Source organism: Lepeophtheirus salmonis, chromosome 10 (assembly GCF_016086655.4).
Source record: "Lepeophtheirus salmonis chromosome 10, UVic_Lsal_1.4, whole genome shotgun sequence".
NCBI lineage: Eukaryota > Metazoa > Arthropoda > Copepoda > Siphonostomatoida > Caligidae > Lepeophtheirus > Lepeophtheirus salmonis.
In genome coordinates, this window is record NC_052140.2 from 12,841,490 (window position 1) to 12,854,147 (window position 12,658).

Consider the following 12,658-nt stretch of genomic DNA (forward strand, 5'->3'; position numbering starts at 1 on the left):
TTGCCGGCGTATCGAGGCTATTATTGCTTGTGAAGGAAGACATATTGAATTTAAAATATAGCTAAATATAGTATTTAAACATATCCCAATTTGGTTTTGAGTTGTCTTTTCTCGATTCCATAAAAGCAACGTTGTTCGTGCTTTATTAAGTTTTGGGTACCCATTCCGTAGTTTTTTGAAAATTAAAATTATAAAGAATAAAAAGTTTTAATCCAGTTACTAATAGTTATTGTTTTTCTTACCATAATAATAATTTGTTCTCTAATAAAGGATCAAAGATTGCTTTTGTAAGTAAACAAGCGTCTACAGGGATGTTCTAAATTAATGAAACATATGTCTAATCGTAAAACATTGTTAAATTATAATATTTAGGCGGGAAAAGTACAAATATAATATATTACAAATATTTAATAGTATAATATATTAAAATTTCATTCGAAATGATTGACATTTGTCTGAAACATGGCCTAAAAACTATTCACAGCACTAGAACAGCTGGCACGCACCATGTCCTTAGGGGCATGCAACCTCAAAACCGTGTTTAATCATGGGCATGTTAAAAAAAAGAAACCGAAAATCATCATGGTAACCCTGACAATTTGAAGAATGTTTCGGAGAAGAACAGCTTAGCTGTTATGATATTTCATTAGATCAGCGATAATCAACTGTGACAAAGGAAAGGGAGAGAAGGAAATAAACAGGGATTGCTCCGATGTAGATCCTCAATTCTACTCTGAGTCCAACACGGACTTACAATTAGAAATCCGCAAAAGAAAATTCAGATTACCAGCACGAAAAAAGCGGATGAGGTAAAAAGTACAGCGGATTTTCATTCATCACTAATGATAGAGATATCCTGAAACTCTTCTGGGATCCATTGAAGTACCTTACTCTTTAAGAAGTCCAGGTATATTTCCGTATTGCTTTTTACACTCTTTGAACCAAATTTTTTCTTTTAACCCAAAAATCATGATTTAGAGTGCACTAATTTCGAACTTGTACAAGTTTCAATTTCGTCTTCTTAAAATGCATTATTGTATTAGAACATTGATCATTCTAATAATAAACTATATATTGATACTATCATTTCAGTTTCTACATATTAAAGGTACATGGTTATTATAGCTGTGGACATCTAAACTTTACAATGTGCCACAGAAGACTCATATTTTAGTAATTATTATTAAAATAGACAAAAATTACATAATTAATAGTATGGAATGATAGTGGTTCTCAAATGGGGGAACGCAGATCCCTTGGGATACTTGGAGACACTCCTGGGGGTACTTGAGATTTTGAAAGAATATTTTAAAAGTGTTACATAACTCAGTGCAACCGAAGGGGGGTGGGGTGGAGGGACTACAGCCCACTCCCTTCGCTGTAGCCAAATTAAGGAATTTTTGTTTGTTAATAGAAAATTGAATATTTGAATTATTTTCCAAAAAATTGAAATTTCATTTCATTTTCTGTGAATAGCTATGGATTTTTAAATTCAATTATTGCATAGAGCATTATTGAAGAAATTACAATTCCTAAGGTAAGACATTACGTCTTATTATCTCAAGACTAATGTACTTCTCCATTAGATTCAAGTAGATGGCACGTTCCCAAAAAAGCATTGATGACATAGGAGATGTTAATTGTAGTTCAGTTTACGTCAATAGAGAATGAATAAAGTGCTTTTACTTCTATGTGTGTTAATCCTCTGCTTCATGGGGAATGTTCACGGAGGCGGGAGGAAACGAAGAAGGAAGACAATTGAGGAAATTTCAGAGAGCTCAATCTCTACGATTGTGGAGGCAAATGCTTACGTTGCAGTATTGTTTCACGATGCGTCTAGGGTAATTGATTAATACAAGGATGTCATAACTAGGGGTTATCTCCTGTTTTCCCGGGATTAATCGGGAATTCAACCTAAACGGAAAACCCACATTAAATCATTTTATAATATATGCTTCATTTAATTATATATAATTCACTAAAGTGACCGTTAAATCCTACTTATTGAAGGATCCCTCCGTTTAAAGTTCTACTACGTTTCTTCTTTTTATACCCAATACCAGTGGCCTTGCTAGCTCCCAAACACTTTATGATATACGAGTATTTGTACAGGGAGCGGCCACATAACTTCCTTTCCTTCAGAAGGCTTTATAAAAAGTATGATTAATTAGAAAAGTTTGATTTTTGTTTCAAAATATATAGTACATATTAAATTTTTTTTTTTTTTGGACAGTTTTAAAAGTCAAATTGAATACGGAGTGGTCCATTAAAATCTGAACACTTTGAATATTAAACTTCAACAAGATATAATTTATTGATTAATTTCAACAGAAATAGTACTATAAATAGATGTGTGTCTGAGCTCTCTAAATCATTAATGTAGACGTCCTTAGCAACAATGTTGGCTTTCAGGCGGTGGCGGAAGGCCTGACACCTGCTCCAGATGTATTCATCTGTCATGGCGTCCCGATGCTGGCTGACAGTGGATTTGAGGGTCTCAGTGACGACGGACACGGCAGGCCTTCCCCATGACATACATACACCCGAAAGGTGTATTATAAATTGAAGTAATGAACGGATTTTCATACATTGCTAAATTGAATTAAATATTTCTCGTAAAATATGGAAATAAATACTTAAATTTCACGTCAGTTGTTATTTACTAACGGGATCCGTAAAATGAGAAACCCTAGTGATAACAATAGTAATGAAACTAATAACAATGTTTGATTTAGATCAGTGCAAAGGCACTACATGATCTGGAGCTTATTCATGAGGACTCTGAGAAATTGGGTATCATATGGTATCGAATTCAATTGGAGTCAAATGCTGTTACTGGTATGTTCTAATCTTTAATCTTCCTTTGGACCCATGTTTATTTGTTCTCGTCATTACAATTTACAAGGATTCTCCACATCGGATATAAACGATTATCCATGTCATGTTGTTCTTTATAGAAAGACTGAGGCCATCATGTTTGGAGGTAAACCAGATCGTCAAACATTAGTGTTTCAATGGCTCATCACGGAAATGTACTGTCATATGGATCAGCCACTGAGTCTGCAAATGATTCAGTTTGAAGTATTAATTCGTTCATTTAGGTACGTATATGTTAAATATTAACTTTATAGGGACTGTAGCCACCAGGGCTCCCTCTATCCCTTCAAAACCTGACAGGATCTCGAATTTAAAAAAATAAGAGGAGTTGAATTTCTGTTGAAAAAATCAAATTACTCCGTGGAATCATTTTCTTGTGATATATGAGCTCTGTTTTAAGCTTGGATTTTTCATATTTTTTTCAGTCAGAGTTATCGTTTAAAACACTATTGAGTTGTGCTATGATACCAGCACCATACAGCTACATACATGTCTTGTCGAACGTTAAACAGTCACTGTACTCTATAGATGGCTTCTTTATCCACTCTCAACCTCGACTTCTGAAAAGGAAAGGGAAAATTAAAAAAAAAATGGTAGCCAGCCTTCTGTATTTTTCTTCTGGCCATCTGTAACTATTATGTTGTAGTTGGTTTAAGGAATGAGTTTTTTTTGGTGACCAGTAATTTTGCCTTAAACAATTGTTTATTTTTGGTTGAAATTAATGTTCCCCTTGTTACTCTCGGTCCCAAACATCTCCGAATAAGTCATTTTGTTTCATTTTTTCTGTTTAATAATCCATTGAAGATACAGCTGCAACTAAATCTGTCAAATTGCTCAACTGAAGGATTCAAAAACTCATGTATCAAATATTCAAATGAAAATCAATTTTAAAAAATCAGTTCATGCTTTTAAAAATTTCAGAAACTTTGTCATGATCCTGGAGCCTCATAATTTGGTACAGGAGTTAACCCTCAAAACTGATATATGTAACAACTTAGAAAGTGTTTTAGTCACATCGTCTGCTGATGAGATGATTCAACAATACTTGAGTCTGGATTTTAATCCATCAGTCATCAATATGGTTCATGGAATTCCTGTACCCTTTGAAGGAGATTCAACGGATTTGACCTCTGTGGAGGCATGGGTGCGTGAAACGGCGAAGGATGACATTTTGAGCGTGGGTGAAAGAGAGTTGGATAAAATTCTGAGAAGAGAGAATGAAGTAATGGTTCTCTTCATGGGTGGCCCTAACGAAGGCAATGATATTCATCCCAAGCTAAACTCAAGGTAACTGAATCTTAGTCTTAATGAACCAGTATAATATACCTGTGTAATTTCAGCATTGGTATATTTGAGATGTCTTATGACTTACCTACCATTCGAGTGAAAGATCTCAAAATATCCAAGAGCTATGGCCTTAAAAATCTTCCCCAGATTCTCTTGTTTCAAAATGGGAAGCCTCGTCGCTTTGATAAAATTCCACTTAATAGTCCAAATGTAATTAATGTAATTGAGGAATGGATTGTGGAGACGTTGGACCGAAAAGAAAAGAAAGTCATTAAATCTATTTCCTCTTCAGCATTCAAGAACTCTCCAGACGAATTTCGAAATGTGAGGATGATTTATTATCGAATTCCAAATTAATAGATGACACAAGTCAATTAAAAAAATTACTTTTAAGTTCCATATTTATTTCTAAGAGTACTTGACTATCTAATTTCCGAACCCAGAATTTAGTTTGGTCGTAAATTGTTTTCGAGAATTTTTATTTGAATTTTGAATATTTTTACCGTTTTTATGGGCTTGAAACATCTTTTTTAAAACGAAAAAAGATCAATAACCCACATAAAAGTTAATTTATTCTTTAGAAAATTCTTTGCAAGTTTCAAATATGTCCTTATATTTTATATACGAACATCCAATCTTAGAAAATGGAATTAAATGGTCTAAAAACTACTATATTTTAAGGCTTTTCTTGGGAAAGGAATTAAACTTTATTTTTGTATTCGTTTTTAAGCAAAGGAGCGCTGTTTACTTATATTAGTTTGTAAACAAAGCGAGAGAGAGTGGCGCCGTCTTGCGGCAAAATAATACAATTCCCTGAATGCTAATATTATTTAATATAGAATGAATGTGCATGTAGTGCATGTTCTTGGGGTCTTACTCCTTCTCTTTACCCCTGAGCGAGTACCCTCAGTCCTTTTACCCTTAGGATTTCCCTCCCAGAGCCTTATACCACCTGAATTATCTACTCCAGTACCCCTATTAAATAGTAACCATACAATCAAACATTCAATCTTTTGACAACCATACAAACGTAATTATTAGTTTAGCTTAATGACGTAAGCATTAGTGATATATCAAACTTATCTTGTCATTGCAATTTAGTTAAACTTTGTTATTGATTCATCTGGGATCTGAAAAGCCACTATTCCGATTTATGCTACTCGCAATGTATATATTTTTTTCCAAAAATACTTTTTTCTTCCGGCTTTAATCTATTTGAGCATGGAAAAGCTCGCCTCTGTAGAGGCAATTGTAACAGGCAGAGGATAGGCTATTCTGAGAACAACCCAAAGATATAGGTATAGTTAACATATTATCTCATTTTTTATAAATAAGTTATAATGAGTTTTAATATTTTGCTTCAGTCTTTCTAAAAAAAGCAGTCTCTCAGACGTGGAGGCGAATTATTTTGCCTTTACATGAAAATATTTATCAATCATTTTTGCGTCTCATAATTACTTTCTAATTCGAACTCAAAAGTAAGATTGTTCAACTAATGGTACTTATAGTTTTTGTTGCCTTGTATAATTAATCATTATCTGCTTATTCATTCAATTATAATGCAGATTCTCCTCAAAGAACACAAAGATTCAATTCGTATACTCTCAAAAGAATATGCAAGACTTCAAAAGGAAAACAAGGCGCTTAGATCAATCATTAAAGGTACGTTAATGGTGTAAAGATCTTTGCATTTTCTATTTTGCACTCACGGCTTAGCTGGACAAAAGGCTCTGAGCTCGGATATTGTAGATCCACCTTCAACAGTCAGTCAAACAAGTGGTAAAGCTCTTACAGCGGAATGCGGGGACTGTCTTTCAAGTGTTGGACAAGCTGTTTGGACATGTGGAACACTGGATGTTGAATGTATCAAAACATTTGTGGATGTGGGTTCTGAATGTTATGGATGTCTTTGTGAGATCCTGGACTCTTGGTGGCCAAATGATGCCCCTAATTGTTTCAAAAAGGAGATTCAAGCAATTACTAATGCTTCTAATGACGTATTGGGAGGGGAAAGTTTAAAGAATGACGACACTGGCTCCACAGTCAAATTATCAACTCCAGGGAGCAAAAGATCTACAAGGCACATTGAGTTATAGTACAATTCTAGTTTCTTTAATACATAATTATCAATAGAAGGATATCCTAAATATATTTTTAAAGAAGAGAACAAGTTATTCATTTAAGTATGCTAATGACCTAGAGGTCGCCCCAAAAATATTCTTCAAGAAGGAGGAAGGCCGGAGGGGGGTAGAAATTTGATGATTGAAATATTGTTAATCATATATTTCAGTCACATTTTGAGATGTTTTAATTTGGAAAATGCACCATAAATTCAGAATGTATCAACTAACATCTAATAAAAATCATATGCTTGAGATCAACTATCTCTGCAGTTTTTCAAAAGATCGAGTCATGATCTAATCAAATTTTTTATTTTAATCAAATTAAATTTATATATTTTTCTCAATAAATGTATAAAATATAATAAATTTAGTTTATTATTGTTTGAATTAATAGTCGCACTAAATTTAGGATTATTTTAATAGATTTCCTTCAACTATATATTTTTTCGTCATGCTGTAATTTAAGTCATTGCAAGCGGATTGAAGACACAAATGTAACTAGGAGAATCAACATGAAAATGATTTATGATGTAAATCCGGTGTATTTTTTAGCTGGCCCGTTTTTTTTTAAATTGGTAATATGAAGAAGGAATTTTCTTTTCTTTACAGTTGTCATTATTATTTCATTCCTGTGTAGTAAACATCCTTTTCCTGATAGATTCAATTATATTCAAAACCTGATTCAATATTGGTGTGTGCTTTTTAAAGACAGAGCGTAACCCTGAGGATTTGTTGTGGAGTTATTATTGTAAGTCCTTGTTGGACTCTGAGTATAATTGGGATTTGACATTGGAGTAATTCTAGGAAATGCCCTTGTTTATATCCTTTTCTCCTTCCTCTCTTATCGTCACAGCTGATTGTAGCTTATCTAATGAAACGCCATGAGCATTATTCTCCTCCAAAACATTCCTCAAATTGTTAGGGTTACACTGTTGATTTTTTATTTTTTTATTAACATACCCATTGTCCATTCCACACTAGATTTTCATCAATGAAGATGATTATTACGAGAAGGATACACAAAGCGGGAGCGGCTTTTAGTAGTTGGCAATCTGAACAGGTTTTTTCAATTTCCAAAGCTGTTGCCATTATTATTTAATTCTAGAAGACAGAACATCTAATTATAGAGTAATAACTACTGTGTGTCCTAATGAAAGACGGAGAGACACAATAAGGGTTTGCTCCGGAGTTCTTATTGGACTCGGAGTGAAATTGAGGATCGAGATCGAAGTAATTCCAGCCTGTATATGGAGTGGGCTTTCCGTTTATTTCCCTAATCTCACAGCTGCTTGTAGCTAATCTAATAAAACCTCATGACAGCTAAGCTGCTCTCCTTCTAAACATTCTTCAAATTGTCAGAATTACCACGTTGATTTTCAGTTTATTTTATTTTCACATACTGCCAGGACATATATTTTATACAGAACTGATTATTACTCTCAAGTAAATTATTGGTGTGGCTATTTGATCAAAAGTTCACCTCAGATCTTTAATGAAGATCATGTCTAAAGATAGTTTTTTTGAAATACTTTATTAACAATAGGATTTGTTTTAGGTTTCCCTAGAGAAGAAATCCAGAGCCTCCCGTCAACTTTATGACACTTTTTGAAGGCTTTGAAAAGGATTTTAAGGCAATCTAAAATTCAAATTTGTGGCTTGCTTTTAATGTTTTCATCAAAATTATCATAGTTTTACGGTAAATGTGTTATTTATTTTAATTCCGATAGTATTGATTTTATCTTTTTTAGATACGTATTTTTTTTGTGAATTGTACACGTCTTTACCTTTATTGTATCACACAACCTTTTCTCCAAAAAGAAATAGAAACATGGGCCGAATATATCTGGTAGTTAAACCAGTAAGTCAATCATACCAACTCCCTCATGTACTCCCAGACTATCATTGTCATATAATGTATCCACAGTTTTTAAAATGAAAAACATACCTATATATATATATATATAATATGAAGATCTTTCATTTGATTTGATACTACATATATTATAATATGGCTTAGTTATATTTGATTAAAATTATATTACTTTGTTTATTTATCAAGAAGAACAAGTTATGAAATAGCCATGACATATCAAGTGAGACAAGAAGATCAACAGTGCAATGCCACGGAGCTCCGTCCTGAGTGAAAACAAGGTTGTCCCCGAAATTTTCTCTTGCCCAAGGTAGAACTTTTTTATCCAGAAGTTTGATGTAAGCATCTGCATTGAGCCGTTCCTTCCTCTCCACAAAAATTGGGAGGGTAGACTCTAACAACTCCCAAAACCATGGTTCAAGCTGTTTTTTTTGTTTTGTTCTGAAGACATGTATCACGCAAGCTGAGATATTGTCTGGATGTTCGGTTATGATGTAGCGGCTGTTCTGCTATTTCACAGTGGAATCAAGGGTGAAAATTTTTTCAACAGAAAAGAGCAAAACTTTGCCCGAATTTTTGTTGGGCTTGAGAAAATTTAGAATCTTCTTTGGTCTTTTCAACGGTCTCAACTTTCTCCGATCAGAGACAACATGTCTTGCTGTCCTCCTCCATGATTTTGACGCAATGACATTCTGTATTGAAAATAATAGAATGTGTACATTGTACAGTCTTATTTCCTTGTTGTAGATTCAAATTAACTATTACATTGAAAAGAATAAGATATTTATGTCTAATTACCCTAATTTTCCCCTCTCTTATCGATTAACAAAACAAAACATGGTACAAATCTTGCCATTTTTAGGGATTTTTAGTATATATCACTTTGATTTATTTCAAATATCAGTCTTTATCTTTGACAACAAGTAGTATTCAATGTAAATGTGAAATCATTTTTTATTCTCAAAGTCATTTGATGAATTTTCATGAAGATTTATTAGAAATTTGTTCATTTTACCTATTTGTAAATAAAATGACAACTTTGATCCTTTAAAATGGCGTCGCCTTCATTTTTAATACAATTTATGACGTCAGTGAAAACGTTTCATCCATAATCAGAGCAACTCCATTTGACCAATAAGGTGAGGTGTGGGATAATCGATTCAAGTTAAAATGGAACAGAATCGATAATTAAAGGAAATGCACAAATTTCCTGAATATCTTGACTAACAACGGACATTGGAATGAATATTTTCATCGTTCAGATTTATTTCCAAATTAAAATATATATCATTATTATAATTATAGTTTCAGTAATTAAATATATGTACATAAATAGTAGTATAATTACCAGCCTACTGCATTTTTTTTTGGTCTTTATTTGGCTATGGAATGTAACCTTGGTTTGTTTGATTAAAAAATGTGGTATAGAAATAAACATCTATATTTACGTATAATAAAACATATTTTCAGAATATTACATTAGGGAAACTTGTAAGGGTGTTTCATGGCCAGATAATGGGCGTCGTTTTTAATTTTTCAACACTGAATATATGGTTTTTTAACAGTTATAAATGAACATTTCGTAGAGAAAAAGGAATAGGTGGAGTGAGACTTATACTTAGTGATGGAAATTGTTTGTATAGAAGACATGTTAAAAATAAAGAAAATGAAAATCAACATGGTAACCATGGAAATTTGAAGAATGTTTTGGAGAGATCTGCTAGAAACAGCTGTTACAAGGGAGGAGGTGGAAAAGGAAATAAACAAGAAAATTGGGAAGAATTACTCAAATATAGATCAACAATTCTAGAAAGACTTAAAATTATAACTCTGCATCAAATCCACAGGGTTAAATATGAGTGTTGGGTTTCGGTCTGGAAATCCTAGAATGTTCTGAGACAATTATATTTTTGTTGGAGCGAATCAGTTCGGTCCAACAAAAAGCTCGGTCTGGACCGGTCTCTTTGTAAAAATTTGATCTATATCGGGCTTTAGGAAAAGTTCGTTAAAAATCGGGCCAAAGGAAAAATTCGGTCTAGTTTGGTCCCAAAAAAAATCGGTCTAGAATGATTTTACAGATAAATTGTTTATAACATGGCATCATTTGTTTTTTCAAGTACAATGAAGTTATTGTAAGTTTAAACAGAGATAGCTCTGATTAATTTGGATCCTGCCGTCTCTTATATATGTACAGTATTTGTTCTAAAACTTATTGTGTACTTTTGAGATTTTTTTGGGAAAAATGAATGACAGTTAATCAAGAAAAAAAAAATTGTCTCTCATACTATATGAGACCGAAAAAAATCGGTCCATTAGTTGAGACAAAAAAAAAAAAATCAGTCTACTAAGTGAAACCGAAATAATCGATCGACGGTCTGAGACCGTGGTCTGGACTGAAATATCGGTCCAAATTGGTCTAAAAAAATCACTTAAGACTGAACCAAAAAAAAAAAAAAAAATTGGTACTGGACCGAGTCACAACACTATTAAATATATATTTATTTATTATTTTTGGGAGAAATTCTGAATGGTTTTTTGTTTTCCTGTAATAGACAAATTTTGCTAAAACATTATAAAAGATAAATCCCCAAGAAATCCCCTGTGTTACTCTTAAATTTTCATGAGCACACTCACACGTAACTACTCAATACTTATATCTATTCATATATGTTTTCTCCTAAAGAATGAAATAATTTTTTCCTTTTTTTTTTTAATATGATGGGATGGATGGCCATTGAGTCATTTAGTATTTAGAGCATTTACTAACAAAATCACGATCCTGCATACAAAACACCTGCGAGAGTTAATTAATTATTGCATACAAGCGTTTATATTTTATTTGAGTCTTAACATACTGAAAATCCATATTAATATGATATACATACTAGAGTAATAACAAAAAGAAACAGTGTTGCATGTTCGATGCTACACGCCCATTGCACAACCCTGCAATATTTCATTAATACGCTACATTATTATTTCTTATATCAAAAATATCTACATATATGATATACATCAACATGAGGGATTACTATACACAGTACACCCTCTATACACGCTCGATGCTACATACACACGCCTGCAATATTTCATTAGTACGACTGTATTATCATTTCTTATATAAAATTTTTTATATGATTTACATAAGGGATACATATGTAGTGCTCCCTGATGTATGTTCAATACTATATGCACACACCTGCAATAGTTCATAAATACGGCTATATTGTTATTTTTTAGATCAAAATATGTTAATGATTATGAGCACTCTATACAATGCACCCGCGGACTCTTTTTTAGAAGTACAGATAAACTTTGCTTTATTCATAAGAGATGAATATGGCCAGAATATTTTCACTTTTTGAGATTTATTATACAAACATATTTTCGTTTTTGACAAATTAGTTAAAGGTTTGATAATAAGCAAGACTATTTTTTTTTACATAAAAAATAAATTGGACAAAAAATGGCTCTGTTTGGGAGTGGTCAACGGTCATTCATAAAGTTTGTCTCCTTTGGGGCTATTTTTGTTGCAATCATATAGAAAATTGCATTACATAGTGTTTCAGACAAGGCCACCTTACCTGAGACCAAGGGTTGGAAAAAGTGGACACTAGAACTGATCTTGAGAACCACATTAATAGTAGGGATCAGAATAGTACTTAATTTTTAAGTTACGTACTTTTTGAACAACCCTTACTAGATTCGCGATTCGCGGGTTAATGACTTTGTCACGCCTCTGCCATCAATTGAAACTTTTTCTTCTATTGTCATGCAAATTGTTTCTCATACATATAACTTGAGGCCTTAATAAATGTAAGAGATACCTTGGAGCAAAATAAGGAGCAATATATTGCAATGTTTGTTAATTATTTTTTATGCAGTCTTTTTTTTTTTTTGCATTTTATTTAATTCTAAAAGTTATGGAATTTGTGTAGGTGAACAGAGAAAACAAAAATACAAGATTTTCTTATTTTAAATTAGCCAAAGTTAAAGATCTAATATACAAAAAAACATATTTAACCCACATATGGATAATGCTCATCGGTGTCACAAGGGCACAGCGTTTTCGAATATTTTTTTAGTCAGGACACCTTTCAAAAGTGCATAAAATTCAAAGCACCCAACTTTAAAATGACACTTTATAGCCTAAATATAAATGTCCTGTTAATTTGGACGAGACAGTAATGAATAGAGTATAATACGAAGTGAAAATAATGAATAAGATTAAGTGTGTTATAAACTATCACTCGATTTGACAATTTATGCCGCATGTTCGTCCCACAAAAATTGTTGGATTGTCATAATATAAAAAAATATCGGGAGAATAATTGCTCCTGGGCCTTTGTGAAATCAAATGTATTTTTGCAGTAACAATATGTAGGTAAGTTACAAAAAAAATTCAAACGCACAATTTTCTTTGTTAACCTGTTTTATTCAATAGGTACTCGTAAAAAATACATTTTGATACCAAAATCATGTCTATTGCATTAATATTAAG

General features: G+C 32.6%; 1 protein-coding gene across 1 annotated transcript; it reads left to right on the forward strand.

Annotated features, from left to right (window-relative positions):
* Nucleotides 1–326: 326 nt before the first annotated feature.
* LOC121125434 (uncharacterized) lies at nucleotides 327–6,328 on the forward strand. Its single transcript, XM_040720634.2, has 7 exons — nucleotides 327–1,841; nucleotides 2,736–2,838; nucleotides 2,906–3,101; nucleotides 3,799–4,164; nucleotides 4,218–4,488; nucleotides 5,730–5,826; nucleotides 5,881–6,328. Exons 1-7 carry the CDS (start codon nucleotides 1,668–1,670, stop codon nucleotides 6,258–6,260), a joined length of 1,587 nt encoding a protein of 528 aa, XP_040576568.1. The 5' UTR covers nucleotides 327–1,667; the 3' UTR covers nucleotides 6,261–6,328.
* The last annotated feature ends 6,330 nt before the right edge of the window (nucleotides 6,329–12,658 follow it).